The 17,799-nt window shown below is 35.8% G+C and overlaps 6 protein-coding genes across 7 annotated transcripts; 2 read left to right on the top strand and 4 right to left on the bottom strand.

Moving 5' to 3' along the window:
* Positions 1-3,513: 3,513 nt before the first annotated feature.
* On the bottom strand, positions 3,514-5,511 carry LOC9312212 (dof zinc finger protein DOF3.5). Its single transcript, XM_002876098.2, has one exon. The coding sequence runs from the start codon at positions 4,630-4,632 to the stop codon at positions 3,880-3,882; it is 753 nt and encodes a 250-aa protein (XP_002876144.1). The 5' UTR covers positions 4,633-5,511; the 3' UTR covers positions 3,514-3,879.
* A 73-nt stretch (positions 5,512-5,584) lies between these two features.
* On the bottom strand, positions 5,585-9,257 carry LOC9312211 (lipase-like PAD4). Of its 2 annotated transcripts, XM_021025299.1 has the most exons (3): positions 8,821-9,257; positions 8,446-8,729; positions 5,598-7,057 (listed from the first exon to the last, which is right to left on the bottom strand). In XM_021025299.1, exons 2-3 carry the CDS (start codon positions 8,689-8,691, stop codon positions 5,720-5,722), a joined length of 1,584 nt encoding a protein of 527 aa, XP_020880958.1. In that variant the 5' UTR covers positions 8,692-8,729; positions 8,821-9,257; the 3' UTR covers positions 5,598-5,719. The 2 variants fall into 2 exon arrangements, with proteins under 2 accessions (XP_002876143.1, XP_020880958.1); XM_002876097.2 differs by having other exon boundaries at positions 5,585-7,057; positions 8,446-9,257.
* A 572-nt stretch (positions 9,258-9,829) lies between these two features.
* Positions 9,830-10,252, bottom strand: LOC9313930 (outer envelope membrane protein 7). The gene has a single exon (XM_002876096.2). It carries the CDS (start codon positions 10,195-10,197, stop codon positions 10,003-10,005), a length of 195 nt encoding a protein of 64 aa, XP_002876142.1. The 5' UTR covers positions 10,198-10,252; the 3' UTR covers positions 9,830-10,002.
* A 2,026-nt stretch (positions 10,253-12,278) lies between these two features.
* On the top strand, positions 12,279-13,888 carry LOC9313929 (syntaxin-122). Its single transcript, XM_021024380.1, has 2 exons — positions 12,279-13,053; positions 13,255-13,888. The coding sequence occupies exons 1-2, from the start codon at positions 12,483-12,485 to the stop codon at positions 13,707-13,709; spliced, it is 1,026 nt and encodes a 341-aa protein (XP_020880039.1). The 5' UTR covers positions 12,279-12,482; the 3' UTR covers positions 13,710-13,888.
* Positions 13,889-14,033: 145 nt separating this feature from the next.
* On the top strand, positions 14,034-16,237 carry LOC9312210 (putative deoxyribonuclease TATDN1). The gene is made up of 12 exons (XM_021024381.1): positions 14,034-14,099; positions 14,212-14,232; positions 14,310-14,410; positions 14,497-14,554; positions 14,636-14,679; positions 14,780-14,860; positions 14,978-15,048; positions 15,147-15,257; positions 15,357-15,439; positions 15,530-15,746; positions 15,839-15,922; positions 16,053-16,237. Exons 1-12 carry the CDS (start codon positions 14,078-14,080, stop codon positions 16,120-16,122), a joined length of 963 nt encoding a protein of 320 aa, XP_020880040.1. The 5' UTR covers positions 14,034-14,077; the 3' UTR covers positions 16,123-16,237.
* On the bottom strand, positions 16,136-17,792 carry LOC9312209 (RNA-binding protein CP33, chloroplastic). Its single transcript, XM_002876095.2, has 4 exons — positions 17,156-17,792; positions 16,966-17,067; positions 16,578-16,886; positions 16,136-16,507 (listed from the first exon to the last, which is right to left on the bottom strand). Exons 1-4 carry the CDS (start codon positions 17,594-17,596, stop codon positions 16,367-16,369), a joined length of 993 nt encoding a protein of 330 aa, XP_002876141.1. The 5' UTR covers positions 17,597-17,792; the 3' UTR covers positions 16,136-16,366.
* Between the last annotated feature and the right edge of the window lie 7 nt (positions 17,793-17,799).

The following is a 17,799-nucleotide window of genomic DNA, read 5'->3' as shown; positions in this document are numbered from 1 at the left end:
TGAATAAAAGTGTGTAACACACATGAGCAGTAACCGTGGTGGTCCAGTTACAGTGTTTTCCTAGTTAAAAACAAAAATTGTGACATCTTTTCAGTTATCCTGAATAATTTAAGCACCAAAAAAAGTTAGACCCGATTAGGAAAAATTAAAAACAGCAGCTGAGTATTGACCGTCATTCTCACTTTATTTGGCTATATCACATTATATATATCAGGGACTTGTATATATTTTAAAGAATAGTTATTCTTAGTTGAATATAATAATTGTCATGAATTTAAAAGTCAGATCTTACGAGCAACCATGTCGTAATCTAAATAAGAGTTAAAAACTACGAAATTGGTCCAGCCTAGCTCGACCACAACTTGCAGTTGTAGTTAAAACGTTATGGAGAGAATATCCACAGTTGACAAAGTTTTTCAATTAAATGTTTTGAAAATACATGCGCGTGACATACATCCACAAAAGCACTTATCTCTTTGATGGTGTATGTAGTAGGTTCACATATAAATGTGAACGTGAAGGACTAGTGTATAATGTATGGTTAAGAACTTTTAATTTATTGAATTCGATTTCATGTAATGTTCAAATGTACAAGGACGTTAAGTCGACACGAAGACTTGGATTACATGGCGGTGGTTACGTTTGACTCGATCCCCATTTTTGCTTTGTTTTTTCAAAGCTTATTTCAGTTTTATCAAAAAAAAAAAAAAAAACTTATTTCATGCCAAAACATAATTTTTTTTTGTTGAAATTAACTTCATATTTTAGGATTTAAATTAAAAGTTCGTTTAACCAATTAATTATTTAATCATTAATATATAACAAAATACATTAAATTGTTCAGTTTGGAGCATGCAATTAGCATACATAAAAAAACAATGAATTGCTCTTGTGGTTTGGAACCGAGAAATTATCTAAGATGCGTTTAATAATTTATGGTTGATCACAGGGATAATTAGTTTCATACAAAGATGATTACAAACCGAAAAACCTCATTGCGTAAAAATTAAACAAAAATAAGTTATAAAGAGTTGTTTAGATACAAATTTTCCCATTTTTCCTTAATCTTATGTATCTTTGAGCCGTCACGTCTTTCGGATAATTCTTTGCTTATTGGAATCAATAACCATGAAAAGCAAAGAATGTCGTAATCCTGTTTTGGGGTCATTGGTTCTCGTTGCTCTCTTCACTTGCAGTCTTATAAAAAGAACTAGTGCGAAAACTGATCAATCAGACTCCACTCTATAATGAGGCTAACATTCTTGAAAAATACCCCATAGTTATCACGATTTGATATCTTCAAGTGACAAAACCTTTACTACAAGAAATCCTTTAAGCAGTTTTTTTTTTACATATTTAGACAACACAAGTCCTTGGTCTGTTAATGACGAATCCCTAGTTCTACCTAAAAGCCTTATGGAACTCTGTTTCAACAACAACGAACTGGCCCATAGCCAAATCACATACGCAGTGTTTTTTGTGAGATTTTTTTCAGCTATCTTCACAAGCATACAATAAACTAAGTCATGCGTAGTATATCTCTCAGTATTTAACTTTCCTTCCTGATATATGATTGATACATTAAATCTTCAGTTCTGGTTGAATTACTTTATCAGAGTCTAAGAGCAGGATTATAGGAGGTATCTTAGACATATCTTAGGGGAAAAAATTATTAAATTTAATGAATAGTTCAATCAAATGCTAAGATGTATATCTTATTTAAGATGTTGTTGATGAGTTTTAGATATGAGCACGTGTCTTGCTCTGATTAATTTGAAGAAACAACAAAGCCAAAAAAAAAACCTTTCGTTTTTTTTATTTCCCTCTCGACCTTTCTCTCTCTCTCTCTTTTCCTCGAAACCAAAACGGCGAAATCCTGCTCTGAGGCTGTTGATCCGACGAATTGAGAGGAGAAATGAGATGGAATTGCGTGTTTCATATAAATTGTATTTCATGTATGTTTTAATTTTTTTTAATTTGCAACAATTATTAAATTTTCTATAATTATAAATTTTATTTTTGTATTAATTTTTTTTTTCTAAGAACCACATGTTAAGAACCTACCATTAATCACACAAAAATCTTAACCCAAAAATACTATATCTTAACTATCACTTTTACAAATATATTACTTAAATATTCTTAAAATTTATTTCTAAGATACTACCAATAATCATGCTCTAAGAGCAGTGTTTAAGATCTATATACAGAATACTGTAGTTCGAAATTATCCACCACCCATTTCGTTCTAAGCAATTCAAAAAATAATTTAACAAATTACAAATGCACAACTGTTTTCTATAGTAATACTTTACTATATTTCTTGGATCAAGCGGAGATTTATGGGAACGTGTGTGACACGAAGTTCGATGATAAACAACTTTCCAAGTTAACTTCTTTGCCTACCTCTGAACTCAAGTTGCGTAATTTCCTCCATTCTAGTTCACCAAATCTATAGTATTCTCGTTTTTTCCTTTTTGACAATTTAATTATCTTTTAGGTTTCCTATTACTCTGACCAAAAAGAAGGCTTCCGTAATATTTACACAATTTTATACTTCCTCCGTTTCGTTTTAGTTGTCGTTTAAGGTTTTCTCACACAAATTAAGGAAAGCATTAAATTTTCTGTTTTATCCTTTATTAATATATCTTATAAATTTTTTCATTGGCCAAAACATTAAAACAATAGGGATAATACTGAAATTTTCACCAAACATTTGCATTGAAAACCTAAAACGACAACTATTACGAAACAAAATTTAAGTCCTAAAACGACAACTAAACTAAAACGGAGGGAGTAACTACATTATGTAATTATTAAACTTTTGAGAAAATTAGACACAACGAACTGTGACATTAAAATGTTGTTGCAGTGGCGGTGTTATGGTAGCGAGGGTCTATCTTCGTTCTTGAGAGATCATTTTTTTTGGTTTACCGCTAACAGTTGTCAATATGAATAGGAATACAAGGCTTAGAGCATCTCCAATGTCCATCTCTATATTTTCCTCTATTTTAGAGAAACTCTACATACATTGTCTCTCTCTTCTATTTTAGAGTAACTCTATTTTAGAGGAGATTTTGCTCAGAGGAGATTTTACTCTAATGTATCCCTCTTAAATAGAATTTTCTCTAAAATAGAGGAAAATGTAGAGATGGACATTGGAGATGCTCTTAGAGCTAAGAAAATTTCTAATTCATAGAGAATTGGGTTTCGCATGTAAACGGCCTAACTTGTATTTATAAATCCGTAACCCAAAAAAAAAAACAACTCTTGTGATATATCACATGTTAATCTCATAAGATTATCTGATTTTATCAATATAAATGTACTTATGTACACATATATCTCTAAGATATGCAATTGTTAATACATTTGTATATATGCATATCACTGATATCAGCATATATATATGTGTTCGTACGTGTAGTCTTTTTTTATTTTGTCTTTTTTCATGTAGAAAGGAGTTGAAAGAAAAGTAGGAACAAATATGCTCTTTCTCTGACACTCCCTTTTTGGAGAAGGATCTACACACTAACACATAGGCCAGAGATACTAACAGGCTCTCACACGTGCACCCGTGATACACGTGCGTCTCACTTTCTCTGAATTGTGCAAGTTCAAGTAACGAAGCAAATCCCAATCGAATCCAAAGACAAGGACCTCCACGTGTGATTCTTGAGGAAATCTTGAAAACGACTGAATAACCAAAATAAATAATGATCCTATATAGCGTATACATGTTACCCCTTAAATTTGTACTTAAATTATCGAGTTTCTTAATTACATGAAATGATCTATAAGATTTCATATAATTGTGTATATCATTTGTATGATAGGTACAATAACACAAATTCATAAATTTATATGCAAATATAAGTATCATCCATCGGCCGTGAAATCAAAAGGGCTCCAACTTCCAAACAAGAGGTTGGTGGAATCATTGGATTCATCAGCGAAATGAACCACCGGGTCGTGTACAGCCTGAGCCGGAGTCACACCAACATCTACGTGGTTATGGCCAATCAACAAAGCATCAGACCAAACACCATTAGTGTCTAAAGAGAGAAGCTCTTCACCAGGAAATGGAGGCAAGCCATTATAACCACATTCCTCCACAATGTGTTCCACCTGATTATTGTAATGATCATGATGATGACCATCATTGATGTCCATACTCCATGAAGGGTCCATGGAAGTGCCAGTAGGATTATCAACTAGAAAATCCGTAGTGACTGTAGCTAAATCGCAGTTTTCTTGTAGTATAGATTCATCAGTCTTTGGATTCAAGAAATTGGCGTAAACAAGAGCAAGATCTATACTTGGTGAACCACCACCAGAGCTGCCAGAATTAGCGGTTAGGCCGGTTTTAGCGTTGTTACCAGAGGAGGATTTGGGGCGGCGGGATTTGCGACAGCCACCACCTACAGGAACATTGCGGAGGGAGCCACCTTTGGTCCAATATCTGCGGCAGCCTTTGCAAAAGTAGCGAGGCTGAGTTAGGCTATAGTTGTTGTAGTAACAGAACTTTGTGTTGGAGGATCCACATCTTGGACAACTCGGCGTTATCTCCGTGTTTGCGTTTGCGTTTGGCCGCCATATAAACGATGACGTCAAGGCCTCTGCTCTCTCCATATCTCTCTCTTCCTTACTCTCTCAGATTAAGAATGTATTATATACGCATGCATGAATGTGTGTGTGAGAGTTAGTGCATGTGGAGAGGGTGAGACACGTGGAGGCTGGAAAGTGGAGGAAGTGTTGGGGAGCAAATGCCTCGTAAGGTTGCACTCACTGTTGCTTCTTGGGGGAGACAGGGTTAAGGGTTTGAATCTTTGATAAATATTTTAAATACTAGTATTTGTTTTTTAGCATAAGATATGAATAAGAAAATAGATCTTCTTGGAGATTGTTTCGAAGCGAACTAAGAAGCCTATGGCCTCTTTGGAGAGATGGGTTATTGGGTGTACATTGCGCTATTTGTACGGCTTAGTTAATGGACGCTGCACGATTACTATATGTCTATCTTTAATAGAATGTAAAATTAACTATATATTACTTTGTTTTAAAAAAAAAAGTAAACAATGAGTTATCTATATTAATGCAACATTTTCTGTTCGCATAAAATTCTCGAGGACGGTGAAGATTTGGCCAGAGTCGTTAAGAAACAGAACTTGTAGATAACGGATCATAGATAGTCATATTATATAGTATGAAAATGGTATATATGTAAGGTATGCGTAACGATCGTCTGTGAATAGAAACTATGGAACGAGAAGGTGAAACAAGAAAGCACAAGTTTTGAAGAACAAGGACTGTCTCTATTTGTCTACTTTGACTTCAATTTATTTGATTATTTACCCACAGAAAAAGGGGGCTTGGAAAGGATAATCTGAATGGGGAAAAGAGCTTCTTGGATCATGTGAATATTGGCAGTCTTACGTTTTTCTATATATTTGTTACAAAATTTCCTGAAATTTAGCTTACCTTATACTATATGCAGAAATTAGATCACCATCACACTAATGTTGCTTTTAGAGTAATAAATTTACATTAGAAACTCTTGCAGGTTGCACAAAAAAAGAAACTCTTGCAGAAACTTGTTGAACATTAATGATAATTATTGTTTTAAAATAGAACAGAAAGTCTTTTGCATAAACATGATGAACAACAATGATACAGATTGTTATATAGCATATATCAAACATTAGATTTGCTATTAATCCTACGAAGTCTCCATTGCGTCACTCTCATCAACCATCTCAATTTCATTTACATAACCCATTTTGACCTTGAACTCTCTCAGATTTTCCACCCACACACTATAACTCGAATTCTTCGCCTTAACATCCTTAGAAACCTCCTTCTTCTTCACCAATGTATTCGCATATCTCTCAAACCGAACAATCTTTTCCCATAACAAAGATCGCCTCTGCGCATCACTACTCTCTTTTATCACCTCATCCAAACACTCTTTTACTTCTTCAAGCTTAGCCCAAAAGCAAGTATCTTGCGTAGTGCTCGTGTATATGCTTCTCTCACACTTCTCGGGCTTTGCAACTCCTTTCTGCCATTTATCAATCACCTCATACCTTTTAGGTCTATTCCCCTGATCCAAGTAATGTCCACCACTCTTTATATCTCTGTTTTTGTAGAAATTCGCAATGTCGAGTGGCTCGGCTAAGAGTTGATAAAATTGAGACGCGTAAACCCATTTCTTTCCTAGATGAAAATCAAAAGGTAACTCATTCGTCTCCACCATTTCAACCACTTTGTCCCAAAACTGAGCTAGTCTTATGCGACTCATGTTCACCTTAAAGTCTCGTTTCAACGAATATCGTTTGAAGAAATCGTAGTAACCGAGCTCCTCTTCTGATGCGTCGCAACGATCTTTGTACCATTGAATCTCAAGTCTTGCTGGCAAGACACTAGCAAGATCATTGGCTAATGCGGCTGACCTCAGAATCGGAGCCCGAACAATTCTTGTAGCTGTTTCTATACATTCCTTGACTAATACACCACTTGTGTCATCATTAGAGAAACCTAGAGCTTCAACGGCTAACGCAACACAAGCTTGGTAGCTATTGTCGGGGATATTCCCACCAAGAAAGCTTCTAGATTTAAGAAACATGTGAGAAAGTGTGAACACATAGTGTCCGTACCTCTGATGTTCCTCGATGTTTGGAGTTCCCGTGGCGTTGAGGATATGAAACATCCGACGAACAGAATCAGCGTTGTCTAGACAGACACCTCCATTGTCGGAACAGAAGAGAAAAGTTCCAAAGGGCCAGAATTGTTCATTGCTGCTTCTAGGAATGAGGTCGTGGATGGAAACCACGTGGCAGAAGTTATGTGCTAAACGTGATCGTGAAATTGAGGTAGAGAGAGATTGGTTTCCGAGCAGAGGAGAGCCAAAGGTGATGCAAAAAACGCGGAATGACGGCAGAGAAGTTTGAGATAGAAGCCAAAGTGCGGTGAGAGCGGCCACTGCGCCGCCGGTTGAATGGCCGGTTATCACCACCAGCTTTCTTCCTACCAATTCCAATTCCAATACTTCCTTGATCTGCACGTTAATGCCATCACGGTAAATCGGTTGACTAATCAAGATTAACAAGTACCAAACTGATTAAAGATGACCTTCCTTTTGATTGAACAATTTCCTCTAATAATGTAAACTGATTTAGAGACTAATTTGCCAATTACTTGGTTTAACCAAAATCGAATAAAAAACCAGTTAAGACACCCCTTTAGATTTACTATTTTCATAACTTATATCTCCGTTTATGGTCAGTTCTAGTTTTGCTATAAATAACAATAGGAACGGATGTTTTTAGAATCAATTATGGATTTACCATTTTTTGTGATGGCATTTGTGGATTTTGCCATTTTTTGAATAGTTTATGGATTTTACCTTTTTTCAGGCTATGGAAACATGCGTTTTATTCGTTATGTTTGGGTTTAGTCGGTTGTGGTTGTTCTTAGGGTTTAGTATTTTGTATAAACTACGTATTTTTACCAAAAAAAATCCGAAATACGTACATTTTTAAGTGTTAAAAAATGACAAATCCATAAGATTTTTGCAAAAATGGCATTTTCAAAAGATTTTGGTAAAAAAGGGCAAAATCAACAATAATCCCATGTTTTTATTCAAGATACTTCATATTAAAACCAAGAAAGAACTTCATATCCTTAGAGACAAAACAAAAACTAAAAGTATTCGCTGAAAAACGGGAAGAAAAAAAACATGATGCTGACGCAATAACCATGGGGTTAAAAACATTGTAAGCGCACATTTAAAAACTTCGCCAAGGTGTGTTAAAGCATAAAGCGTAAAGCTACCAATTCCATTAACATTTTTTTTGTCGTGTCAAAAATACCAATGACATTTCACTCACCAATTAGTAAATTTTAAAATCACTTGGGCGGGCGGACGTGATGGCATACAACCAAAATTCAATTGACTTGCTTATGATATCCAAAGCCCAAAGGTCACGACAATTAAATATTCTAAATGGTGGATTTGGAATAATTGTATCCACGAATCTTTTTAGGCTTTCTTATGAGAAAATAATATTTATTTATTTTTCTATTGTCTATTGCCTATTATAATAATTCATCAAAATTCAGAAGACTGAGATTTCTAAATAAAAAAACAGTAATGGTGCTGCCATCTTTTGTTCTACTAAAAAGGTACTAATACGTAAAGTTAATTTAGTAAGTAAAATCCGTTATTCGCAAATCCAAGCGAATAAATCTACTAATTGATATGGAATTTTAGTCTTTAAAAAATTTCATTTGTGAAAGAATTTCCCATAATAGCATTTAATGAATTTATATTTTTATGTAAAGGTAGGTATTAATTGAACACCAAATATCCAAATGTCTTGAAGATAATAAATAGGTTAAATTGCATCCAATTAAAAAAAAAAAACAGAGGAAGAGAAAACAAACCTTTAATTGAAAAAAGAGATTAAGTATGGCAGCGTCGACCATAGGCAGATGCTCATCGGAGGATAAGCCGGGGAAAAGAAAATCTCCGGCGACTGGCAAGCCCACAAGATCCCCCAACTGAATCATCGGCACCGCCGGTATAGCAACGTACGTAATTCCGGCGATGAGCTGGATCTTTATACTGCCATCGCAATTGGCGGCGTTGCATGAACTCCAAGAATCGGTAAATAACGGTGTCGACATCATCAACGACGCTTGTAACTCACTCGTCTCGAATCGACAATCTTCCATGATTGGAGATCGAGTAGAGTTTGCAAGAAAGATGATGTTTCAGAGGTTGTAATATATTACAAGCAAAATAAATTCTGTAAGTACCTTCTTGGCTTGTTCCTATGTAATTTCTTGGTTTTGGTCTTTGCTAAGTCGTCTTCTTCAAAGTCTCTTTCTTTAAAACATAATAATTTTATAAAATAATACTAATAAATAAATGCTCTGAAAGATAGGTCCATTCTCATTTTTTAATCATTGTGTGTAGTGGACAAAATATAGTAAAAGAAAATGCGAATCAAAGCATTTGATATACTGTGTAACCTGAATGGTTTAGACTTGAGCATAAATTGACAACTTTTGATATGCAGTGAATTGTGGTAAGAGTTTATCTATCTTTCATGGAAATTACAGAGAAATCAGCCTATACGTTCGACTGAGACATTGAATTTTGTTTTGGCATAGCTTGTAAAGGAACCAATTGCTTTCAGCTTTAACATGATAGTCATACAATTTGGCCCATATAAGTCTTGTAAGTTGATCTCACCATGACTTTCAAGATATAGACTTTCACCGATGAAGATAAATGTATTGAAAAACTCTTGCAATAAACAAACTGATAATGATGAAAGAAATCTTCTGAATCCTAAATGTCAATGAAAATATCTAATCGGGCAATAATCATTGAAAAGCTAGCTACCATCTGAAGCAATTATCATGTAATTTTCAGGTTTTGATATTTTTCCTGAATTGTGGAATAAATATTCAAACAATGAACTGTCAGTTCTAACTTCTAACTAAGTCTTCCATTAGAGACTACAAGTAAATTTTCTTGGTGTTTTCTTATATGATAAAGTCAGTCGTCGTCCTTTACTTATTTCGTTAAGATGCTTTATCTATAATAAGATTACCAATCTAAAGCAATCTTGTAATTAACAAGTTTGATATCTTATGAAGAAATGTGTTATCAAATCATACCTTAAAAACAATTTAAGTCCTTACTGGATTCATAGTTTCTTCTTCTTCCACCTTAATAATTCAGCTCGAAACTTTATACAAATACGAAACTGTATAACAAAACATGTATGAGAGTATTGGTTAGATTAAGGCCTTCTCGTTATGCGATTGAACAATAATAATAGATTCAATATAGCAGAATTTTCCAAAAACTGACTAGTGAAACAACGATCATGACTCAAAAGAAAGTGCTTCGGGTCCATCAATTACATGAAATTGGAACATATATGGATTGAATTCAGCAAATCTCTTTAATCTGACAAAACCCTAATTTTATAAACTCTCTTTGGATGTGGTTGCCTTAGCGGCGGTGTCGAAGTCATCGGGGTCTTTGGACGGGTCAGATTTGTCGATTGAGGAACGGAATGTGTCGAGGAAAGGCTTGAAAGCGATCTCTATGGCTAACCATCCTAACGCCAACGCTGCGACCACCACTGTCGCCTGTTTCGCTCCCGAAGTTTTTCCCATCGCTGCGTCTTCGTCTCCTTCGCGTGTCGGTGGAATTGGAATCGATCAAATGGTTTAAGATTGGGTGATGGGTTTTAGGGTGATTAAAATCCAATAAACTAGATTAATAGTTTAATATAGTAATAAAAAATACAAATATTTTTTCGAATTTATTAACATATTTTATTTTGGCGTTTATCTTTGTACTAAGGATCCGTATTTTATTTTTGGGAATAAGTATGAAAAAAAAATCAATAGAATTAGGTTAATCCGATCGATACATTTCATATGTATCTCTATCATGACTAAATTTGAAACCCAATATAATTTTTTTTAGAGAAATTGTTAAAAATGCCCCTTTTTCAATACCCCTTTTCAAAAATGCCCCCTTTGAGAGTCCATTTTTAAGTTTGCCCTCTTTTAATTTTTAATGACCATTTTACCCTTATTTGAAACAAAATTAGGTCCACAAAATACAAAATATTTTTTGGCGGGAAAAGTGATCCCGCAATTTTCCCGCCAAAATACTTGTAAAAACCTTTAAAAAACCTTGTAAAATTTTCCCGTAAAAATTTTTCCCGCCAAAAAATTTTCCCGCCAAAAAATTTTTTTTGCGGGAAAAGTGATTCCGCAATTTCTTTTGCGAAATTTTTTTGGCGGGAAAATTTTTGGCGGGAAAAATTTACAAGGTATTTTAAAGGTTTTTTACAAGGTATTTACAAGTGTTTTGTAAGGTTTTACAATGTATTTTAAAAGGTTTTACAAGGTACTTTAAGGTATTATAAGGTATTTATAACTTGTAAAACCTTATAAAAAACTTGTAAAACCTTATAACTTGTAAAAACCTTATAAAATAGCTTGTAAAATCTTATAATATCTTATAAATACCTTGTAAATACGTTGTAAAACCTTTTAAAATACATTGTAAAACCTTATAAATACCTTGTAAAAAACTTTTAAAATACCTTGTAAATTTTTGGCGGGAAAAATTTTCCCGCCAAAAATTTAACGCCAAAAAAATTGCGGAATCACTTTTCCCGCAAAAAAAATTTTTTGGCGGGAAAATTTTTTGGCGGGAAAAAATTTTACGGGAAAATTTTACAAGGTATTTTAAAGGTTTTACAAATTTTTACAAGTGTTTTGGCGGGAAAAATTGGGGGAGCAATTTTCCCGCCAAAAAATATTTTGTATTTTGTGGACCTAATTTTGTTATATTTCCTTATATATTTATGATATTTTTTATTAAAAGAAGGGTAATTTAGTCATTTTGTACATAAAAGGGGTATTTTTAAAAATGGACATCCAAAGGGGGCATTTTTGAAAAGGGGTATTGAAAAAGGGGCATTTTTGTGAGTCTCCCTTTTTTTTATCTAATAAATAAACAAGTTAAAAAATATTTCAGTTCTAAAAAATTAACTAATCGGTTTAATATTAAACTTTGGACCGGGACAGGCCGGATGACATTTAGTGCTGTCGTACGTCACCATTAGCGTATAAATTTGCATAATATAGGTGGTTGTTGACCCAAAAAAAACAGGTTTATACGATATAAACAGGTTTGTTTTGGTTCAGTTTTTACCTGTTAATTTTAATTCTGTCCAATTCCAAAACTATTACTTCAAAGACAAAATGGAGAAGAAACAAAAAAAAACTACCAAATGGATAGACAAAAGATTATTATATATCAACACCACAAGAAACTTAGCATTAAAATATTAGAAATGGACATCGACGAATTCAAACCTGTGTCTTAATTGTCCCCGGCGACTAATATGAATTCTAAAATCTTCCACTTTGCCTAATTTCAATACATCATATTCATCCTAGCCTTAACCACTTTCCAAGAAATTCTTGTATGGTTTTGCTTCAGCTATTCAATTAACTTAAATAAACCGACCGGTTCAAAAAATCAAACCCACCAATAAATTGCATAATTTTTGTTAGACTAGGTCATGAAATTTGACCGAGTCAGCACACTTACTTGACGTGGTTTAGTTAACCCAACAAAATTGTTTTGGTTAAACGGATTTGTTGAGCACACGTGTTTCGGTTCCCTCACTAAAAACCCGGTTAGGTAATACTTCATTGACAGACGAAGCAACCTTTTAATTTCAAAACCGCGTTTTAACCAGACTTTTCCTTTCCTTTTTTTCCCGATTTAATGTTAATTTTTTTTCCTTTTTTTTTTCGGTTTGACTCGTCAATATAAATACAATTGTAACAAACAGATTTTGATCAAAGATCTTTTTTTTTCTCTCAATTCCTTTGAACTTTCAAAATCGAAGATCTCTCGTATCTCTTAAGCCATGAACGATCTTCTCTCCCGCTCGTTTAACCGCTCCGTCGCGGACGATTCATCGCCACCGCACTCACACAACATCGAGATGCCAAAAGCGAAATTCTCCGGCGGAAGTTGCAAAGGTGGTAACAACCTCGACAAGTTCTATCTCGACGTGGAGGTGGTGAACGAAGACCTTAAAGAGCTTGATCGTCTCCGTCGCAATCTCCAATCGAGCCACGAACAGAGCAAGACGCTTCATAACGCTATGGCGGTGAAAGAGCTGATGGAGAAGATGGAAACTGACGTGACGGCGGCGCTCAAGACCGCGAGGCGCGTGCAAGGGAACCTCGAGGCTTTAGATCGGGCTAATGAAGTCAACCGGAGTTTACCGGAAAGTGGACCGGGTTCGTCGTCGGACCGCCAAAGGATTTCGGTGGTTAACGGTTTGAGGAAGAAGCTAAAAGATGACATGGAAAATTTTAATCGAGTGAGAGAGACAATCACGGAGGAGTACAAAGAGACGATTGGGAGAAGGTACTTCACCGTCACCGGTGAATATCCCGACGAAGCTACCGTCGATCGTCTCATCTCCACAGGTGATTATTTTTTCTCCAATTCTTTCTTAAAATATATTTGTTGGTTAATTTCAAAATTCAAATTCTAAACGTTAAAGAGCAAGAAAATAGCGCAAGTTGTTAACTAAAAAATTAGTTATAAGAAATAATTGGTTTATAGTAATTGCGATTGATTATGGTTAAATCATGATATTGATGATATAAATTGGAATTGTATTGTAGGTGAAAGTGAAACATTTTTGCAGAAAGCGATACAAGAACAAGGTCGTGGTAGGATTTTGGACACTATCAACGAGATACAAGAGAGGCACGACGCAGTTAAAGACATTGAGAAGAGCTTGAATGAGTTGCACCAAGTGTTTCTTGATATGGCTGTGTTGGTTGAGCATCAGGGTGCACAGCTTGACGACATTGAAGGCAACGTCAAACGAGCTAACTCGCTTGTTCGGTCTGGTGCCGACCGGCTTGTTAAGGCACGGTTTTATCAGAAGAACACACGGAAGTGGACTTGCTTCGCCATTTTGCTATTGCTCATTATTGTGGTTTTAGTTGTGTTGTTCACTGTTAAGCCTTGGGAGAGTAATGGTGGTGGAGGTGGAGGTTCCCCCCGTCAAGCTACTCCGGTTCAAGCTCAGTCACCGCCACCTCCGACTGTGAACCGCCGGCTACTTCGCTAAATCTTTTTTTTTTTTGAGGTTCCCTTGGTCTATGCATGAGCATATCTATGTTTTGGAAATTGTTTTTTTTTTTAATTTTTATCTTTAATCTTTTTGTAATGTTTTGGTTGGTTAAACTCTGTGTATATATAATGCGAGCATCACATTTATTTGTTTCATTACGAAACGCAAGAACGAAATTCTCCATGAATTTCATTTGGATTATTTGACAATCAGCTTAATTTGACCGTCTTTGATATCAGACAATATTGACTTAAATAACTGGGCCGTGGGAAAAGCCCATTGTCCATTGATGATAATACAAAATCCAGCGCAAGGAGAAAAAAGTTTTGTTGTGTTGTGTGCCATTGTTTCACTTTCTCTCGGTAATGGCGTCGTTGAAAATGATAGGCAAGCCAAAATTTGTGAATTACTCCTCGATTGATTCTCTTCTTTCTAATGTACAAAGATTCTATGTAACCTATCTGATGTGTTTCTTCTGATGTGTTTGTTTAAAGATCAGACATAGCAGTTAACTTCACAGGTTAGTTGAGGCATTTCCACAAACACTTTGTGAACATATCCTTCTCTGATCAAATGATTTTTGTCTACTTAAAACAGATGGGATGTTCAAGGGACTTTACCATGGGAAGAAGTGTCATGTTCCCGATATTGCCACTGTCTTGAACCGGGCTTGGTCTGCTGGAGTCGATAGAATCATAGTTGAGTCACTCTTATCGATTCTTTTTGTTTGAATGATTACAAATGACAGAATTTGAGTAATTCAGATTCCAATTTTCTTGAACAGGTAACTGGTGGGTCATTGGAAGAATCAAGGGAAGCTCTTGCAATTGCAGAAACTGATGGTTTGTTTGTTTTACAGATCTTTTTTCTCAGAAAGTTTTAGTCTTTTAAAGTTTTTGATTAGTGATTGTACATTTTTGCAGGTAGGCTGTTTTGCACTGTTGGTGTTCATCCAACTAGATGCAATGTCAGTTTTTTGCTTTAAATTCTCTCGAGTTTCTTGAAATCTAAATTATAGTCTTCTGTTTGGATTGTTCTTTAATGTCATTTTTGTGTTTATCAATCAGGAGTTTGAAGAGACTGGTGATCCAGAAAAGCATTATCAGGCTCTTTTTTCATTGGCCAAAGAAGGAATGCAGAAAGGGAAGGTACTATTTCTTCTGCTCTAGTAGATACTTTGAATTGATGTAGGTTTCATATCGCTTTCGTGTTGATCGCAATCAAAACCATTCACGGAACACTCTTGTTCGTTATGATTAATTAAGGTGGTAGCAATTGGTGAATGTGGATTGGATTATGATAGGCTTCAATTCTGTCCAGTTGATATCCAGAAGAAGTAAGTTTGATCATAAAAATTGTATTTTCGCATGTTTATATTGTTTTCTTTTCTTTCTCTATTTACATTATCTTCATATGTTTTCTTTGTTGAGAAAGGTACTTTGAGAAGCAATTCGAACTAGCATATGCTACAAAGTTGCCAATGTTTCTACACATGCGAGCAGCTGCTGAAGATTTCTGTGAAATTGTTGAGAGAAACAAGAATAGGTGAACATGCAGCCTAATGTTTTCTCGAGTTGGATTTAGATAAACTTCCTGGATTGCTTTTTTAGTCATCTTAATCGATTGTCCATGATTCACTATCAGGTTCCCTGGAGGAGTTGCTCATTCATTTACTGGTAGTGCATTGGACCGCGATAAGCTTCTCTCTTTCGATAAAATGTACCTTGGTAAAAACTTCCACTATTTGTTAAGAATACCTTGAAATCTTGAATTAGTGTTCTGGTCTTTTGTTTTGCTGATGTGATTCTATTTTGCAGGTGTGAACGGCTGCTCGTTGAAAACAGCTGAGAATCTTGATGTAATGAAAGGAATACCGATAGAGAGGATGATGATCGAAACCGACTCTCCATATTGTGATATCAAGAACACACACGCTGGAATCAAGTTTGTAAAGTCGACTTGGCCTTCCAAGAAAAAAGAGAAGTATGATCAAGAATCCCTTGTCAAAGGCCGAAACGAGCCTTGTTTAGTTCGGTGAGTCTAGCTTTGAGAAACCCTTGCCAAATCCAAACATGTACAGTATACTGTCTTTGGAACGCTTCTTAGACAACCTTTTTGTTCTCCAGGCAAGTTCTTGAGGTGGTAGCTGGCTATAAAGGACTTGGTGATATAAATCAAGTTAGCTCAACCTTGTACCACAACACTTGCAGGCATGTTTTCTCTTCATGTCGGTTTTACATCATTTCTAGATCAGTCACAGAAAATGACATTTAAAGAGGAGATCCAAGAACTGTTCTTATGTAAAGGTTTTGTCCTGATGGATTGTTTCTATATCTGCAGAGTTTTCTTCCCTCAGGACTTGGATTCTGCTGCAGATGCTCTGCTTTCTGGTCACCACGAGACCGACTAGCAGCCGGTAATCATGACATAAATTCGCGTTTATCGGAATCAAGATATGTTACATTACACCATTTATGGATTAAAAGCATTCTCAATAAAAATTACAAACAATCTCTTGTTTTCTATCTCATATCTTGTCTTCTTCTTCAGCCTCAGTAGAATACAACAACACATTTATAAAGACAACAAAATTTTCATTTCTGGCCCTCGAGCTGATCAGTCTGAAACTGGAATCTATTGTGCCATTGCTTTCTTCATGTACTAACATTCGAAAGCACCTCGCTACTCTCTAGACTGACATCTTTGGTTTCTCCTTCTTCTACAGACGGAGGAGACACAGTGGGTCTCTCTCTCTCTGAAGCCAAATTTAGCCTCAGCGCTCGTCCTTCAACTTCCTAAAAACCAAAACTAGCGAGTCTTAAACCCAAATCAACCAACCAAACAAGGAGGGAGAAGAAGCCTTACCACGCCATTCATGGTAGCCAAAGCAGACTGAACATCTTCCGCTGACTCAAAAGAGATGAAACCAAATCCCCGAGACCTCCCAGTATTTCTTTCATAGATAACTTTAGCACCAAGCACACCAGGTTGATCACCAAATGCATCTTTTAGACCTTGTGAAGTTAGATTCCAACCAAGGTTTCCTGCATATATCTTATGAGGACTATCAACATAACTTCGGTTATTATCACGGATTTTGGTTCTCATTACTTCTCTTTCTCCACCTCTCGGCACCTCCGGGAGGTTCACTTTCACCGTTCTACCACCAATTTGCTACAAACTCAACATACACACACAAGAGATGAGAAACATTCTGAAACTGACTCATCGTTGATCAATGATGTAAACTTACAGAGCTGTTAAACATCTGAATCGCTTCCTTAGCTTCTTCAATGGTTCCCATGGTTACAAATCCAAATCCTCTGCTTCTATCAGTAACTTTATCATAAACAATCTGCAACAATTAGACAATCTTCAGCCTTATTTTGCTTAACTCTCTCCAAATCGATTGTTAGAATCTCATGAAGGTTAAGAGAATGAACCTGAACATCGACGACATTGCCAGCTTCTCCAAAAAGCTGAGAGAGCTCAGAGGAAGTGATTGTGTAAGGTAAATTACCAACGTAAAGCCTCCCTTCTTCACCACTCGCTTGTGTCGTCTGTTTTTCATCTGCGTCTTCTTCCTCTACTTCTTCTTCTTCTTCTTCTTCTACTTCTTCTTCTTCTTCTAGTGATGCCTGGATTTCTTCATCGGCAGAACTAGCTTCGGTTTCGGCGGCGCAGAAGAAGCGGTGGCGACGGATATTTGAATGGAGGATCAGTGGATTAGGGCAATTAGCAACGAGTTTGAAAGATTTTGGTGTGAAGCGATAGAAGAGCCGGAAGTTGGAGTGGGAAAAGAGTAATGGATTAAAGGTAGCGGTGGAGGAAGCGGTGGCTGCGGCGGATACCGCCACGGCGGAGGAACAAGAAGCTGACGACATTTTTCAAAACGGGTTTGTGGGACTTCTGGGATGAGAAAGAGCGAGTGGATAAGATAGATTTTCTTCTCAACGATTTGTGTGGAAAGTTTTTTCTAAAAATTTATAAAATCATTTTTAAAGGCATTTCACACGAAGATAATTATAAAACCTTACCGAAAAATGGAACTGTTATGAAAATTTATTTGAAAGATTAATGTGAAACT

The sequence above is a fragment of the Arabidopsis lyrata genome (genome assembly GCF_000004255.2).
Source record: "Arabidopsis lyrata subsp. lyrata unplaced genomic scaffold ARALYscaffold_5, whole genome shotgun sequence".
NCBI lineage: Eukaryota > Viridiplantae > Streptophyta > Magnoliopsida > Brassicales > Brassicaceae > Arabidopsis > Arabidopsis lyrata.
This window is presented reverse-complemented; position numbering and strand designations above follow the sequence as displayed.